Here is a 17,284-nt window from a genome sequence, read left to right as displayed (position 1 = left end):
TACTGGTTTGTTCCTTCAGAGATAACAAAAATTATGGAAAGTTGATGATTTCTGAAAGGGACAAATGAAGAGGGGGACATTTATTCAAAGTTAATAGTTCAGAGAAATTTTCCAACACTAGGGAATTGCCCTGTTGTATTAAAACCATTAACTAAGATTAATTATATTATTATTTTTTGATCCCCCAACGTATTTTTCCTGGTTTTTCTCTTGCCATTTTCTAAACTGTCACCTGCGTTTTCTAGAAGTTATCTTATTACTTTTAATTGATTTTATTGTCCTTATGGCATCTGGTTTCTTCTTTCTTCATCAACACTATCTATTTACATTCTTTCCCTTTAGGTTTGTCACTCCACCTACTTTTCTAACAATCAGTTTGCCTCTACCTGATAAGTATTATATTCAGATTCATTTCAGCATCAGGATTCACTCCATTCCATAACATTTCTCACACTCAGTTCTTCAGTTTATAACTTGTACTCTTGTTACATTCATGCCTTCTGGCAGTCTCTGTCCTGGACATACTACCCAAATTTTAATATTGTTTACACAGTGAAACAAATAGCTTGTATATAAACACAGTCTTTCATTGCACCAATTCTGTCTGTTTCACATGTGACAACTATTTCTACATTTTTTAAATGCGGAACACATTCATACACGTTTTCTTTGTTGCTTGAAGAACTGAACAGCTTTCTGCCTTTAGTTCAATCAGTATGCAGCAAACAATCTTGTGGTATCGACAAAGTGCAGCCACCACTCATATGTGCAAGTGCTCTCTACCTACTCTAAATGGATCTCACTTATATTACTCCTGTCTTTCAACACAGAACAGAATTCACTCAACTCTGACTCAGATACTTATTGTCTCTTCAATTGTAATCCCAGGTGGGCTGCAGATTCTAACAATTTCATTTGCCAGTTACAAACATCATTATTATATCAACAAAAATAAGTAGAAACAATGTTATTATTTTAGCCTGGTGAAATTGTCACTGCTCTGCATTCTTACTTGACAATTCAATTTTTAAATGATCTGTATCTTTGATTTCATACACTAATGCAAGAGGGGTTAAATGATCAAACTCTGCAAAAACTGGAACTAAAACCAATCAAACTAACAGCAGTAAGGAAGAAAGTTTCTAAATCTTCACTTTCACTTCAATATGTTTCTCTCTTCACAAATATTCTGAGTGGCCAATCAGTAGTTTTCACAGCTCTGTCACTCCACTCCCCTTTTTCTGAGCTACTACTGAACAAACATTTTAATTCCATTATTAAACATGTCCATTGTTCACGGTTCAGCCAGTATTTGCAAATTTCCAGATTTCTGAATCTTATCTATATTTGTCTACTAGGTAGCCCTTTGATTTTCTTAAGTCAAAATTTAAACTCTGGTATACAAGGTCACATTTTGCACATGATCTTCTCCAAGTTTCTTTGAAGTGGACTGTTTACATTATGTTAACTCACAAAAATGTAGATCTGATATTTTTATTGAATTACTTACAAATAATAACACAGTCAAGGCTGAGAGCATAGCAATCATTGTCACATACTAAGATTTATAGAATTATCCTCTAAGACTCTTACCTGATAGTACATCATGTCATGTGATGACTCCATTTTGTATGATGCAGTAGAGCCTGTATCTCCCATTGGTTCACTGCTGTTTGTCAGGTTCATTGACGCAGCCACGGCAGTTCCAAGGTTTGAATTGCTTCCTGTGCATAAAAGAAAACCATTAACGAACATCACATACACTCAGTGACTTAAAGTGTTATGAATACTAACATCTTATTGTCATAGACATTGCTGTTTGATGTCACAGAAAGAAGGAAGGGAGTTAATCAACTATTTAGAGTTCTTATGGCTGCATGACTATGTGAATCAAGTATTTAACCCTCGATTGGGTGTGACTACATATAAAGTGCACCAACCACAAACAACACTGTCTTGTACTATTCCATTGTTGTTTTACAGCCCATATCTAATCCTTCCCCCCCCGCCACCCCATGAACCATGGAACTTGCCGTTGGTGGTGGGGAGGCTTGCGTGCCTCAACGATACAGATAGCCGTACCGTAGGTGCAACCACAACGGAGGGGTATCTGTTGAGAGGCCAGACAAACATGTGGTTCCTGAAGAGGGGCAGCAGCCTTTTCAGCAGTTGCAGGGGCAACAGTCTGGGTGATTGACTGATCTGGCCTTCTAACATTAGCCAATATGGCCTTGCTGTTCTGGTACTGTGAACGGCTGAAAGCAAGGGGAAACTACAGCCGTAATTTTTCCCGAGGGCATGCAGCTTTACTGTATGATTAAATGATAATGGCGTCCTCTTGGGTAAAATATTCCGGAGGTAAAATAGTTCCCCATTTGGATCTCCGGGCGGGGTCTACTCAAGAGGACATTGTTATCAGGAGAAAGAATACTGGCGTTCTACGGATCGGAGCGTGGAATGTCAGATCCCTTAATCGGCCAGGTAGGTTAGAAAATTTAAAAAGGGAAATGGATAGGTTAAAGTTAGATATAGTGGGAATTAGTGAAGTTCGGTGGCAGGAGGAACAAGACTTTTGGTCAGGTGAACACAGGGTTATAAATACAAAATCAAACAGGGGTAATGCAGGAGTTGGTTTAATAATGAATAAAAAAATAGGAGTGCAGGTAAGCTACTACAAACAGCATAGTGAACGCATTATTGTGACCAAGATAGACACGAAGCCCATGCCTACCACAGTAGTGCAAGTTTATATGCCAACTAGCTCTGCAGATGACGAAGAAATTGAAGAAATGTATGATGAGATAAAAGAAATTATTCAGGTAGTGAAGGGAGACGAAAATTTAATAGTCATGGTTGACTGGAATTCAAGAGTAGGAAAAGGGAGAGAAGGAAACATAGTTGGTGAATATGGATTGGGGCTAAGAAATGAAAGAGGAAGCCGTCTGGTAGAATTTTGCGCAGAGCATAACTTAATCATAGCTAACACTTGGTTTAAAATCATGAACGAAGGTTGCATATATGGAAGAACCCTGGAGATACTAAAAGGTATCAGATAGATTATATAATGGTAAGACAGATGTTTAGGAACCAGGTTTTAAATTGTAAGACATTTCCAGGGGCAGATGAGGACTCTGACCACAATCTATTGGTTATGAACTGTAGACTAAAACTGAAGAAACTGCAAAAAGGTGGGAAATTAAGGAGATGGGACCTGGATAAACTGAAACAACCAGAGGTTGTACAGAGTTTCAGGGAGAGCATAAGGGACAATTGATAGGAATGGGGGAAAGAAATACAGTAGAAGAAGAATGGGTAGCTTTGAGGGATGAAATAGTGAAGGCAGCAGAGGATCAAATAGGTAAAAAGATGAGGGCTAGTAGAAACCCTTGGGTAACAGAAGAAATATTGAATTTAATTGATGAAAGGAGAAAATATAAAATGCAGTAAATGAAGCAGGCAAAAAGCAATACAAATGTCTCAAAAATGAGATCGACAGGAAGTGCAAAATGGCTAAGGAGAGATGGCTAGAGGACAAATGTAAGGATGTAGAGACTTATCTCACTAGGGGTAAGATAGATACTGCCTACAGGAAAATTAAAGAGACCATTGGAGAAAAGAGAACCACTTGGATGAATATAAGAGCTCAGATGGAAACCCAGTTCTAAGCAAAGAAGGGAAAGCAGAAAGGTGGAAGGAGTATATAGAGGGTCTATACAAGGGCGATGTACTTGAGGACAATATTATGGAAATGGAAGAGGATGTAGATGAAGATGAAATGGGAGATACTATACTGTGTGAAGAGTTTGACAGAGCACTGAAAGACCTGAGTCAAAACAAGGCCCCCGGAGTAAACAACATTCCATTAGAATTGCTGATGGCCTTGGGAGAGCCAGTACTGACAAAACTCTACCATCTGGTGAGCAAGATGTATGAGACAGGCGAAATAACCTCAGACTTCAAGAAGAATATAATACTTCCAATCCCAAAGAAAGCAGGTGTTGACAGATGTGAAAATTACCGAACTATCAGTTTAATAAGTCACAGCTGCAAAATACTAATGCGAATTCTTTACAGACGAATGGAAAAACTGGTAGAAGCTGACCTCGGGGAAGATCAGTTTGGATTCTGTAGAAATGTGGGAACACGTGAGGCAATACTGACCCTACGACTTATCTTAGAAGAAAGATTAAGAAAAGGCAAACCTACGTTTCTAGCATTTGTAGACTTAGAGAAAGCTTCTGACAATGTTGATTGGAATACTCTCTTTCAAATTCTGAAGGCGGCAGGGGTAAAATACAGGGAGCGAAAGACTATTTACAATTTGTACAGAGCCGGCTGGAGTGGCCGTGTGGTTCTAGGCGCTACAGTCTGGAGCCGAGCGACCGCTCCGGCCGCAGGTTCGAATCCTGCCTCGAGCATGGATGTGTGTGATGTCCTTAGGTTAGTTAGGTTTAATTAGTACAAAGTTCTAGGCGACTGATGACCTAAGAAGTTAAGCCGCATAGTGCTCAGAGCCATTTGAACCAATTTGTACAGAAATCAGATGGCAGTTATAAGAGTCGAGGGGTATGAAAGGGAAGCAGTGGTTGGGAAGGGAGTGAGACAGGGTTGTAGCCTCTCCACGATGTTATTCAATCTGTATATTGAGCAAGCAGTGAAGGAAAAAAAAAAGTTCAGAGTAGGTATTAAAATCCATGGAGAATAAATAAAAACTTTGAGGTTCGCCGATGACATCGTAATTCTGTCAGAGACAGCAGAGGACTTGGAACAGCAGTTGAACGGAATGGACAGTGTCTTGAAAGGAGGGTATAAGATGAACATCAACAAAAGCAAAATGAGGATCATGGAATGTAGTCAAATTAAGTCGGGTGATGCTTAGGGAATTAGATTAGGAAATGAGACACTTAAAGTAGTAAAGGAGTTTTGCTATTTGGGGAGCAAAATAACTGATGATGGTCAAAGTAGAGAGGATATAAAATGTAGTCTGGCAATGGCAAGGAAAGCGTTTCTGAAGAAGAAAAATTTGTTACCATCAAGTATAGATTTAAATGTCAGGAAGTCATTTCTGAAAGTATTTGTATGGAGTGTAGCCATGTAAGGAAGTGAAACATGGACGATAAATAGCTTGGACAAGAAGAGAATAGAAGCTTTCAAAATGTGGTGCTACCGAAGAATGCAGAAGATCAGATGGGTAGATCACATAACTAATGAGGAGGTATTGAATAGAATTGGGGAGAAGAGGAGCTTGTGGCACAACTTGACTAGAAGAAGGGATTGGTTGGTAGGACATGTTCTGAGACATCGAGGGATCACCAATTTAGTACTGGAGGGCAGCGTGGAGGGTAAAAATCGTAGAGGGAGACCAAGAGATGAATACACTAAGCAGATTCAGAAGGATGTAGGATGCAGTAGGTACTGGGAGATGAAGATTACAACAACAACAACAACAATCTAATCCTTCATTACTGCTTCAGTTAACACAGTGATAAGTTTTACTGTTGTACATCCAAGTGAGCAGCAGGAATATAAAATAAATAATGAGCCAGGTGAGAAAAAATTTATGATCCTTGCAAGAAAAGAGACCCAGATTACAAGCTAGCAGCAAAATTACGCAATGAAGAAGCTGCCTATGAGATAATTAGTAACTGAATAAGCATTTGACAGAGATCTGATGGGATTATGCTGATTAATACTCTGAGGGGGTCATTACTGTGGAGTAACACTTGTATGTGGCAACAGAACGATACAATGAAAGTTTATTTTATTATTGTTTAGTTATACAGTGATTTAGCTCGTATAATCTAAGTTTATTTCCCCATTGTTTAATTTAACCGAGATTAAACTGTGATTTTACTCGTACAGGTTCACCCCGGTAACATAAAGACAATTATTCCTTACATGTGTACAAAGTACACCACACACCCACTTGTGTTGCGAGAATCGGCACACCTGCTCCAGCGTTAAGAAACTAAGTGAAATCCCAATTTAAAGAGCACGAATAAATTTCATTACGGCAGACAACAACCACAAAAGCCCTTCTTCATAATAGAAACATGGAATTATTAGATTTTGTTATCAAAAATGGGTAGTTTCATCATATAGTGAAGGTTTTCACGGATGATGTTTACTTTGTCGGTGTCTTAGGCATCATTGTATGCCTAAACTTATTTCCTGTCCAGGGAACACTTTCAGAGGCTACCCACATAGGCATTTAAATTCTCTCTGATTTACTGTTTTGAGAATTCAGACCTATACTTTGAATATTTCAATTTTTGTGATTGAAAGAACGACTGAAGTGTGTATTCAGTCATTCCAGCAGCCGCTGTGTTGTGGTGTCACTTCCAAAGCACACTTAGTCCAAATTAACAGGTGTGCACAAGACTACAATTACACTACTTTACAACTAACACAAAAAGTGTAGGAATATTATCAGGCAACAGAAGCTACCTTTTGTAGTGGAACACTTCTTTCCCAAGATATCAGCTCCAGAGAAAAATATACTGCTTTGCACATATTAAATTATCCATTCATTCATTTATGATATGGTATAAATGTATCATGAAACTCTGGAGCAAGTAAGAAAATTTCCTGCGCAGTTAATGATTGTCAGTTGACTGCAGCCACTAACACTCAGCATTTTATGTCTTGTTTCTGGATAAGTCCAGAATGAAATTTTCACTGAATGAAATTTTCACTTTACAGTAGAGTGTACACTAAAGTAAAACTTCTTGATAGTAAAATAAGTAAAACTATGAACCTGGTTGTTTTCTTTCACAGGAGATCTGCATTTGAATCCAAATTTGACACACAAGTTTAACTGCATTTTTATCAAAAACCATCACTCAGTTTGTGTGTATAAAGATAAAACCTTATTGCACACTGTTGTTTCTTTTTAACTGCACAGAATTTTTTTTATACAAGTTGCTTAGCACTGTGTGCCAATCCAGGACTTTTTCATGAACAGGTATTTTGAGACAGTAACTGCCAATAATAAGTGACAGTAATATGCACTTTTTTCACAGCAATGTTCTAATCTTAATCACATGTGACATCACACGAGATGTGTGCATGCTGCGTGTGAACACAGGACGAGCTGGCTGCAGTTCACGAAAGAGTTGAATCTGCTTTTGTCTATGGTCAGTCATCTTCAGGCTGCTGCCTCATGGTGTAGCAATGGCAGAGCATCTGGCACAGCACAAGGGGCTTTTCAGGTGATGTTTGGTTTGCCCATGGGCTCTGCTGCAGAGGCGTCTCCTAGTATACATGACACAGAGGACCCACACACACAGCTGCATGATTGGTGGGTGGTAACACTTTTGCATCCGTTGAAATGGAAGGCCCATGTGGAGACTGGCCATAAGTCCTTATCTATTTGCCCTGCAAGTGGACAGGTGGCTGTTTGTTCAGCAGGGTCCAAGAAGGCACACAAGGATTGGGGTTTGATAGTTATCGGGAGCTCCAAAGTAAGGAATGTTGTGGATCCCCTTAGGAAAATAGCGTTCAGGCTAAAAAGGAAGCTAATGTGCATCCATTATGTCTGCTGGTGGGCTTCATCCGACATGTTGAGAAGGCTTTGCCTGTCGTTATCTAGCGTGCAGAGTGCAGTAGTGTACAGGTTATGGTTCATGTTGGAACCAACAAAGTCTTTCACTTGGATTCTGAGGCATTCACAGTTCAGTTCACATAGACAGCTGGCAGAAGTGTTGAAGGTGGTGGTCTCACATGCAAGGTTCAAGCACAGCTCGGAATTTGCAGCATGCTTTCCAGAGTTGATTAGGGTCCTTTGGTTTGGAGCCAACTGTATGGTCTCAAGATTTTGCTTTAGAACTTACCGCTAAAGACAGACCTGACCTTATCAATGGTGTCAGTAGCAAGACAGGGATTAGTGTCCACAATTTCATCAGAGTGACTATGGTTACTAAAGCTAATGAATCAATCAAGAAGGCTAGGGCATTATTTTTGCTAGAAAGAGCAGATAAGTAGTTGTTAGCATGCCATTCAGGCAATGAATTGACATCATTTAGTTCCAGTTTGATGGGCATAGAGGAATTAGGGGCATAATGCTCTGCAGATGTATGTGCCGAGTAAGTGGATTAAGGAAGGGCAGGACCCACTGTGGTTTAACAATGAAATTCAGAAAATTCCGAGGAAGCAAATATTGCTGTACTTTTGGTTCAAACGTGAGTACACAAATGATTTCAGGCAAACGTTGGTAGAAAGTCGTGCAACTATTAAAAAAAAAAACTGACACAAAAAGCATGCAGCAAGTATCACTATCATACCTTAGCAAATGATCTTGTCAAGACCCCAAGAAAATTCTGGTCCTATATAAAATTACTACACGGGTCAAAGGCTTCTATCCAGTCACTCGATCAGTCTCATGTGGAAGTCGAAGATTGCAAAAGTAAAGACGAAGTTTTAAACTTCTCATTTAAGAAATCATTCATGCAGGACAAGCCTACAAACATACTGTTGTTTGAACATAGCACCAATTCCCAAATGGTGGATATAGTAATAAGCATCCCTGCCATAGAGAAACAACTGGAATAGTTTAAAGCAAATAAGTCATCTTGACTGGATGGAGCTCCAATTGGTTTTAAAAAGAGAACTCTATGACAATTGCTCCTTATTTAGCTTGCATTTATTGTGAATCTATCACCCAGTGCAAAGCCCCAATCAACTGTAAAAAAGCACACATGACTCCTACATACAAGAAAGGTAAAAGAATGGACATGCAAAAATACAGACCAATATCTTTAACATTGGTTTACAATTCTTCGACATATTCTCAGTTTAAATATAATAAATTTCCTGAAGACAGAAAAGCTTGACCACAAATCAGCAGGGTTGTATAAAGCATTGCTCATGCGAAACTAGCTTGCCCTTTTCTCATATGGTATACTGTGATCCATGGACAAAGAGCAACAGGTAGATTCTATATTCCTAGATTTCTGGAAAGTATTTGACATGGTGCCCCACTGCAGATTGTTATTGAAGGTAAGAGTACACAGAACAGGTTCAATATATGCAAGTGGCTTGAAGGCTTCTTAAATAACACAACCCAGTACATTGCTCATGATGACAATCATTCATCACAGACAAGGATATTGTCAGAGTGCCCCAGGGAAGTGTGCTAGGACTGCTGTTATTTTCTATATACATCAGTGATCTAGCAGACAGGATGCGCAACAATCTGTGGTTGTTTGCTGATAACACTGTGGTGTATGGGAAGGTGTCATTATTGAGTGAGTGTAGGAGGATACAAGGCGACAGACAAAATTTCTAGTTGACAGCTAGCTCTACATATGGAAAAATCTAAGTTAATGCAGGTGAGTAGGAAAAACAAATCTGTAGTGCTCAAATACAGCATGGCTTGTCTGCAGCTTTTTTTTTTTGTTTTTTTTTGTTTTAGGACGCAAAAACAAACTAGGGTCATATGCGCAAATGTCAAAACTGTTTTGAACATTAGTTCGACCCATCCTTGAGTACTGCTCGAGTGTTTGGGAGACACAACAGGTCAGGTTGAAGGAAAACATCAAAGCAATTCAGAGTTTGGCTACTAGATTTGTTACCGGAAGGTTAGAACAATGTGCAAGTATTGTGGAGATTCTTTGGGAATTGAAATGGGAATCCCTGGAGGGAAGGCATCATTCTTTCTGAGAAACATTACTGAGAAAATTTAGAGAACCAGCATTTGAAGCTGGCTGCAGGACAATTCTATTGCTACCAAACCACTTTTTGCCTATGGATTACAAAGGCAAGATAAGAGAAATTAGGGCTCATATTAAGGCATATAAAGTCATTTTCCCTCATTCTACTTGCAAGTGGAACAGGAAAGGAAACAGGCAGTGGTAGTACAGGGTTCCCTCCACCACATACTGTATGGTGGCTTGTGGAGTATGTATGTAGTTGTAGATGTAGGTACATGGCATCTTCCGAAGATATAAAGGTAGTTAAAAACATCATATTAACAATAACATCCAATGAAATATTATTAATACCTTTTTAAAATATGTATTTGGCACATAACATTTAGTGGTCAATGATAGACCCCTATGGACATAATAAATAAGGGCAACAGAAATAAATACTGGCTTAAAAGAACTTTGTAAAATGCCTTAAATAGGAAAATATGACATTACTTCTGAAAATTCTAAATGTTTCACAGACAAAAGTTTCCAAAGATTTTATCAGTATCAGATTCTGAAGAATAATATGGGTGTGGTATCAATGAATTGATAAGTATGCTGTATAAAAGTAACTGTATTATTACAATGTATTTATCAGTACTAAACAGAAAAAGAGAACATAATTAAAACTGTGTGCCGGACTGAGACTGGAACTCAGGACCTTTGCCCTTCATGGGAAGAGCTCTACCAATTGAGCTACCCAAGCATGACTCATGACCTGTTCTCTCAGATTTACTTCTGCCAGTACCTTGTCTTCTAACCTCCAAACTTCACAGAAGTTCTCCTGCGAACCTTGCAGGACTGAAGTCTGGGAAGAAAGGACATTGTGGAGACATGGCTTATCCATAGCCAGGGGGATGTTTCCAGAATGAAATTTTGACTATGCAGCAGATCGTGCACCGATATGAAACTTCCTGGCAAAGTAAAACTGTGTGCTGGACTGGACTTCTCATTCCACAAACATCCTCCAGATTGTGGCTAAGCAATGTCTCCGCAATGTCCTTTCTCTCCAGGAGTGCTAGTCCTGCATGGTTCACAGGAAAACTTCTGTGATATTTGGAAGGTAGTAGACAAGGTATTGGCAGAAGTAAAGCTATGAGGACGGGTTGCAAGTCTTGCTTGGATACCTCTGTTGGTAGTGCACTTGCCCACAAAAGGCAAGGGTCCTGACTTTGAGTCTCAGTCCGGCACACAGTTTTACTATGCCAGAAAGTTCCATATCAGCACACACTCTGCTGAACAGTAAAAATTTCATTCTTTAAACATCACCCAGGCAGTAGCTAAACCATGCCTCTGCAATATCCTTTCTTCCAGGAGCACTAATCCTGTAAGGCTCGCAGGAGAACTTTTGTGGAGTTTGGGAGGTAGGAGAGGAGGTACTGGTGAAAGTAAAGCTAGGAGGACAGGTTGTGAGTTGTAATTGGGTAGCTCTGTCAGTAGAGCACTTGCCTGCGAGGGGCAATGGTCCTGAGTTCGTATCTCGGTCTGGCACACAGTTTTAATTTGCCAGGAAGTTTCACATCAGCACAAACTCTGCTGCAGAGTGAAAATTTCATTCTGGAAATATCCTCTGGGCTGTGGTTAAGCCATGTCTCCACAAAATCCTTTCTTCCAGGAGTGCTAGTCCTGCAAGGTTCGCAGGAGAATTTCTGTGGCGTTTGGAAGGTAGGAAGTGCGGTACTGGTGGAAGTAATGCTATGAGGATGAGTCTTGAGTCATGCTTGGATAGCTCTGTCAGTAGAGTACGAGTATTGGTCCAGCAGACAGTTTTAACCTGCCAGGAAGTTTCATATCAGCACACACTCCACTGCAGAGTGTAAAATTTCATTCTAGAGAATATAGTGCTAAGAACTTAGTAATCCATGAGCAAGACATTCATACATGAAAAATGAATTTGTATGAGTAAATTGTTGTGAGTACTCACCAACAGAATGGCCATGGTATGGACTTGTGGCGTTCATGTCCCCAACAGGTGGAGCAAGCGTGGCATTGTGCAGCAGGACTCCCCTCGCAGTATCTCCATAACCACCAACAGCACCTCCAGCTGTACTGCTGCCATAGCCAATATGTGGATGGTGTGCATGTGGGTGATGAGGATGATGATGCGGGTAGTTTGTGTGGCCAGGAACACCTTCTCCAGGTAGGCTCAGCAGGTTTGCCAAGTCTTGCCAGCGCTGTTCAACACTAGCTGTGCGCACCACCGGCACACGACCCTGAAACAAATTGCAAATTTCCATTTATTATAATCTAGTATTATCTGCTGCTCAGGACCACATGGGTAGACATGTGCAAATATTAAATCTAATATAAATTAATATGCTCATTTTCATTTCCAATTTCACACTCACTCAACTTTTTATCTACAAATAGTGCACTGTTTTATTATCACTAATGTTAAAAAGAAAAGACTTTAGGCTCCCAGCCTGATGCAAATCTTTTGATCATTCACATCAGTGGCTTGCACAACTTATTTACTTAAGCAGCTTTTCATTTACCCTCAGAAGGCTGAGAGGATCCCAGCCCAGACATTTTCACAATAGAAAAAAATGAGATGGGTGCTATGATTCAAATGCAGGACCATGTTGGGAGCCAACAGTGTTGGACCAATAGACCATGGAGGCAGCCAATACAAATATTTACACTCATGATCTTACATTCATCCAATTTGATTTTACAATGAAATGAATACCCTTAGCTTAGTCAACGAGGACAGTGGAAAATGTATGCCTCGACCTGGACTCAAACCCAGGATCTCCTGCTAACATGGCACACACTCTATCCATCTGAGCCAGCGAGAACCACATTCCCAACTTATTGTCCCGCACTATATTCGTAGTGCCGCTGCCCATTATACTCATTACTCGTGGCTTTATCGCCGATTCCCATGAGTTCGGGCACTGTTTGTGCATCTGCACAGAAGAAGATGATCAAATGGCCGGTGAGCCTTAACTATATATGTATATGAACATGGTATCTGTTCTTTTGGACATGTCTGAAAGAACAGATACCATCTTCATATACAATTTGATTTTACCTACTGATTGAACTTAATGTGTAGTCTGCTCATTACAAACTGAGAAAATTTTTAACAGTGTTAATCAGATGATAATTATTTTTGAACAGATACAATAAAATTTTTCAGAATTTATGTAGCTAAAACCACAGTTCCACTTGTTTTGTTTCCCAGCAAACAAAATTGACTACTTCCAACTTTCATTGTATTTGCATTATAACACAGAGTACATTATGTCCTATTCAGATTGATGAAGTCTGTCATGATTTACAGGGTTATCTGTTCCAACTTATTCTCAAAATCTGGCACTGTTATACCGGTTTCCACCTAAATCTTGTAAGAGTAAAATAGATTAACATACCCTCCTAAGAAATCTACTCCAAGGATTGCATTAGGTGTAGGAATCATCGTTGCAGCATTAAGAAAGTGTTGTTGGCTCATATTCACAATACCATCTGAGCCTTACAAAAAATTAGTGAACTACTCCATGATAATGATTTCGTAGAAACACGTATGAATCATTGGAAAAATGTCTCAATGCAAATAACTTTGACTGATATGGGATACTGGGGGTAGAATTATAAACTTATGACAAACAATATAATACAAACAACTGCATCTCCTGCAAAAAATATATACCTCCTGCAAAAAATATATACTATCTGCATAAATGAAATGTCTGACAGACATTACCACACTGGACTCGCAATCAGGAGGATGACAGTTCAAACCCGCATCCGTCCATCATGATTTAGGTTTTCCGTGATTTCCCTAAATCACTTCAGGCAAATGCCGGGATGGTTCCTTTGAAAGGGCATGGCTGACTGCCTTCCCCATCCTTCCCTAATGTGATGGGCCCGATGACCTTGCTATTTGGTTCCCCTCCCAAATCAACCAACCAATCAACCAATCTGACGGACAAAAGATAGTACTTGCTCTAACTGCAAGTTACAGTCATTCCTCCTAAACAATTCCTATTTAAACAACAGAGGCATTCTCAATTAGAAGTAGCCAATCTGTATATGTCTAGAAATGGGCAGCATGTCACTACATTTTTTATACATGAAAGGCATATATGGGAAGGAGCTTCTAATGGTAATCATGCTGTTATTGCTTGATGTCTGTAGACTGGTTTGGGATAGCTCTTTATGCTGGTAGAAGACAAAATACTTTCAGGAAATACTTCCTAACACTTAAATTTATATTTAATATTACCTCATTTCTCTTTTTCAGATCCTCTGTATTTACAATTACTTTGGCTGTTGACTCTGCCTATGTGTTGCATATTGGCAAAATGGTGATTTGTTGTTTTTTCAGCGAGTAATCGTGAGGATTACACCATGAGATATAATGACATTAGTCCAGGAATCTGTTAAATATTAATTTAAATAACCATCACAGTTTACCACAAAGTATAAGAAATGTTGAGTACACATTGTTCATGAATTTAAGTGAGGACGGTTCCTTGGGAAACAGCTAAAAGCTTTTTGACAAAACTAAAACAACGGATCATAAATAAGTGACGAATTTCACACTAGACATCATTATAGGACAGCTGCCTTTATATCAGTCTAAAGATGAATGATACTGTTGTAGACAAAAATGAAACAAATGGCAAACTAATTGTACAGCAGACCCTGCTGGCAAAAAATGTAACATTTACAGAATGTGTCAGGCAGCTGTAATGTGATTAAGTATACAGTTTCATTTGCTTTTTTTAGTCATCAATTATTCATCCCTGGCAATGGAAGATTGCTTAGAGCCATTAATCTAACAGGACAGTTAAGTTAACCAGCTCTGTATTCACTACTGTGATCGAACATAATTTGCAGCAATCTCTCTCTCTCTCTCTCTCTCTCTCTCTCTCTCTCTCTCTCTCTCTCTCTCTCTCCCTCCCTCCCTCCCCCCTTCCTCTCTAACACACACACACACACACACACACACACACACACACAACACACAACACACAACACACACACACACACCAAATAAAAAAAGAACATTTCTGAGTTGTTGAGTTGTTAATGGCTTGATACCTGCCTAAATCTGTAATGCTACTGCAACATTAAACAGCTTTTTTCTTTTTTATCAGTTGAGAGAAATCAAGGTTCTCTTCCTTTATGTGATTTGCGAATGAAATAACAAGGGACACAAAAATGATACTATGTATCCTCTGCCAGACATCATATGGTTGCTAATAGTGTACATGTGTCAGTGATGTAGCTATAGATGAAATTAAAGGAACAAGCTTCTTATTCTTGATGAATTGCAATTACACAGAACAAAACTCAATATGCTAAAATATTTCAGAGAACATTCAGTTTCAGAAGAAATGCCTCTATCTGTATCAGTTTCTTATGTTCAAGTGCAAGGCAAACAGAATAGCTATTGATTCAATGCACAACACTCATGACATAACAATCATAATTCATTGTTTGTGTAGTTCAACTACATGTCTGACACCTCAGTGAAACACTTCGATCATAACCATAAGAAAAAAACTGGAAACACTTAACATTAAGCAATATAATGAATCTTCACTGTAGAAGACACTGGTATGTACAGCACATTACACACTGAAGCCAGCTACCATATAAATTCCAGTCATAGGGATTTCTTCTGCCTGAACAACACTTTTGAGTCCCCTTGAATTTTGAGATAGATAAGTAAAACATCCTGACTTTACATGAAGTACTTTTATGTTCTTTCACCATTATCTTTAACAGACTGTTTTAGCATTAATAAATATCAATTCAGAATTCATGTTAGTTAAATTTTCTATTGATGTTGTGCGCAAGCTTTCACAGTTAGTGATTGGTGGGCAGAGAAAATGTTTTATCCAGGATAGGCCCACAGCTTTTACATCCTTTTTGAAGATGGTTATTTCCACTTATGGTTGTTAACAAATGTTACTGGTTCCAACTGTAATTTTGAATCACTGGAAGTGTCAAGCATACTTACTGTCTGGCAAGGCATACACTGATAATGCTATAAGTGAACTACATGGATTTGACTCCAATGATGGTTGAAAAAGATATGAATAACAATGAAGAGAACATAATGCTGGAATACTGACATGCCTACTACCTCTTTAATGAGTGATTACAAATTCTGCATTACGAGTGTGTGTTATAGAACCAATTACAAATGCTTGATACAGTCAATTAGTCAAAATGCAATTCCAACCAATACAGTGTTGACAGACACAAGTTAAAATAATCATGTTCGAAAGCAATCAAATTGTTATCATATCTGACATGTGTGTTCAAACTTGGATGTGACACTGTTACTTATTTTCGTTGATATCATACTGCATATTAGCCATCAGTGAAAGGAAATTTGTGTCTCCTCCTCAAAGGAGTTGGTTCAGCATTTGTGATATTTGATTTACGGAGACCACAGAAAACTTAAATCTGAGTGACTGGATGGGAATTTGAGCACACTCCCCTCAAATGTGAGTGCAGTGTCTTACCTACTGTGCACTTCACATAGTCTTTTGTATGATCTTTAATTCAGCTATTCCAAATGGCAAAATGAATCATTTCCCAATTCAAACATGTAAAGTGTACTAACTGTAATTCTGTTCAATTTAATAAATTATTCCCTCTGGTCTAGTGGGTTAGAGGAAGAGTGAAGCTGTGTTTCCAAATGGAGATATAAGGTGTGATCAAAAAGTTTCTCTCTGAGAGCACTGTTGCAGTGTTTATCCAACATAGCATGACTGCAATGCAGTTATATTAGCACCGACAAGTAGGCAAGGGATTTCAGTGTCATTTATGTCTTTCCAATGTGCATGGGGTAAATGTAGAATTGTGAACTACGGTGACATTATTATAGTGCATCCAAACAGGACCAACATACTGTTATTCTTTCTCGGCTGCCCTAGGACAAACACCAACAGACATCAACCAGAGAATGAAAAATGTGTTCGGGGCAGCACGTCTATCGAAAACCATTATTGTGGAATGTTGAGCAAAGGGGTGCTGCTGCTTCATGGTAATGCATGTCCACATATTGAAAATGTCATAACGTACAAGTTATACCAACTCAAATTGGAGACAGTTCGGCACTTGCCCTGTAGTCCTGATTTCTCCCCATGTAGTTACAATGTCTTTCATCCCTTGAAAAGGCCTTGAAGGGTAAATGATCTCGGTCAGATGAAGATATGCAGAGGCAGTTACAGACTTGTTCATGCAGCAGGACATGTTTTACGAACAGGGTATCTTCAACCTGGTGCACTGATGAAATGACTGCCTCATTGCTCACAGTGATTCTGACTGATTGGCATACCTATTCTGGACTGTACAGCCTTCAAAAGGTAAATTTTTGACCACCTCATATTTTTACATTTCCCTGGTGAGGCTAGATATGTAGATCCAAGTAACAGTCTTATAGAAAGATCTCATCATCTAAGAAGATTAGAGTGTTAGTTAATTTCTCAGGCGTACAAGACTTGTGGAGAAATTCAGCTGAATTTATCAGGTGCTGTAGTACTTGTTCAGTACAAGCTAGGGAAATAATAGGGTACAATGATAGTGTTTCGTTGTCAAGAGTGTGAGTGTAGATGTATAATAGTCACAAA

At 39.0% G+C, this 17,284-nt stretch overlaps 1 protein-coding gene across 2 annotated transcripts in view; it reads right to left on the bottom strand.

Annotated features, from left to right (window-relative positions):
* The window catches only part of LOC126481191 (segmentation protein cap'n'collar), a 384,641-nt gene that overhangs the window by 82,840 nt on the left and 284,517 nt on the right, over positions 1-17,284 (bottom strand). For both annotated transcript variants that reach the window (XM_050104781.1, XM_050104780.1), the window contains exons 6-7: positions 11,614-11,902; positions 1,594-1,724 (exon numbers count right to left, since the gene is read on the bottom strand). In XM_050104781.1, coding sequence (XP_049960738.1) covers positions 1,594-1,724; positions 11,614-11,902 — 420 coding nt within the window. The remainder of the gene's footprint in view (positions 1-1,593; positions 1,725-11,613; positions 11,903-17,284) is intronic.

The sequence above is a fragment of the Schistocerca serialis genome, chromosome 5 (assembly GCF_023864345.2).
Source record: "Schistocerca serialis cubense isolate TAMUIC-IGC-003099 chromosome 5, iqSchSeri2.2, whole genome shotgun sequence".
NCBI lineage: Eukaryota > Metazoa > Arthropoda > Insecta > Orthoptera > Acrididae > Schistocerca > Schistocerca serialis.
Note: the sequence above shows the minus strand (reverse complement) of the source record. Positions and strands in the feature narration are given on the sequence as shown.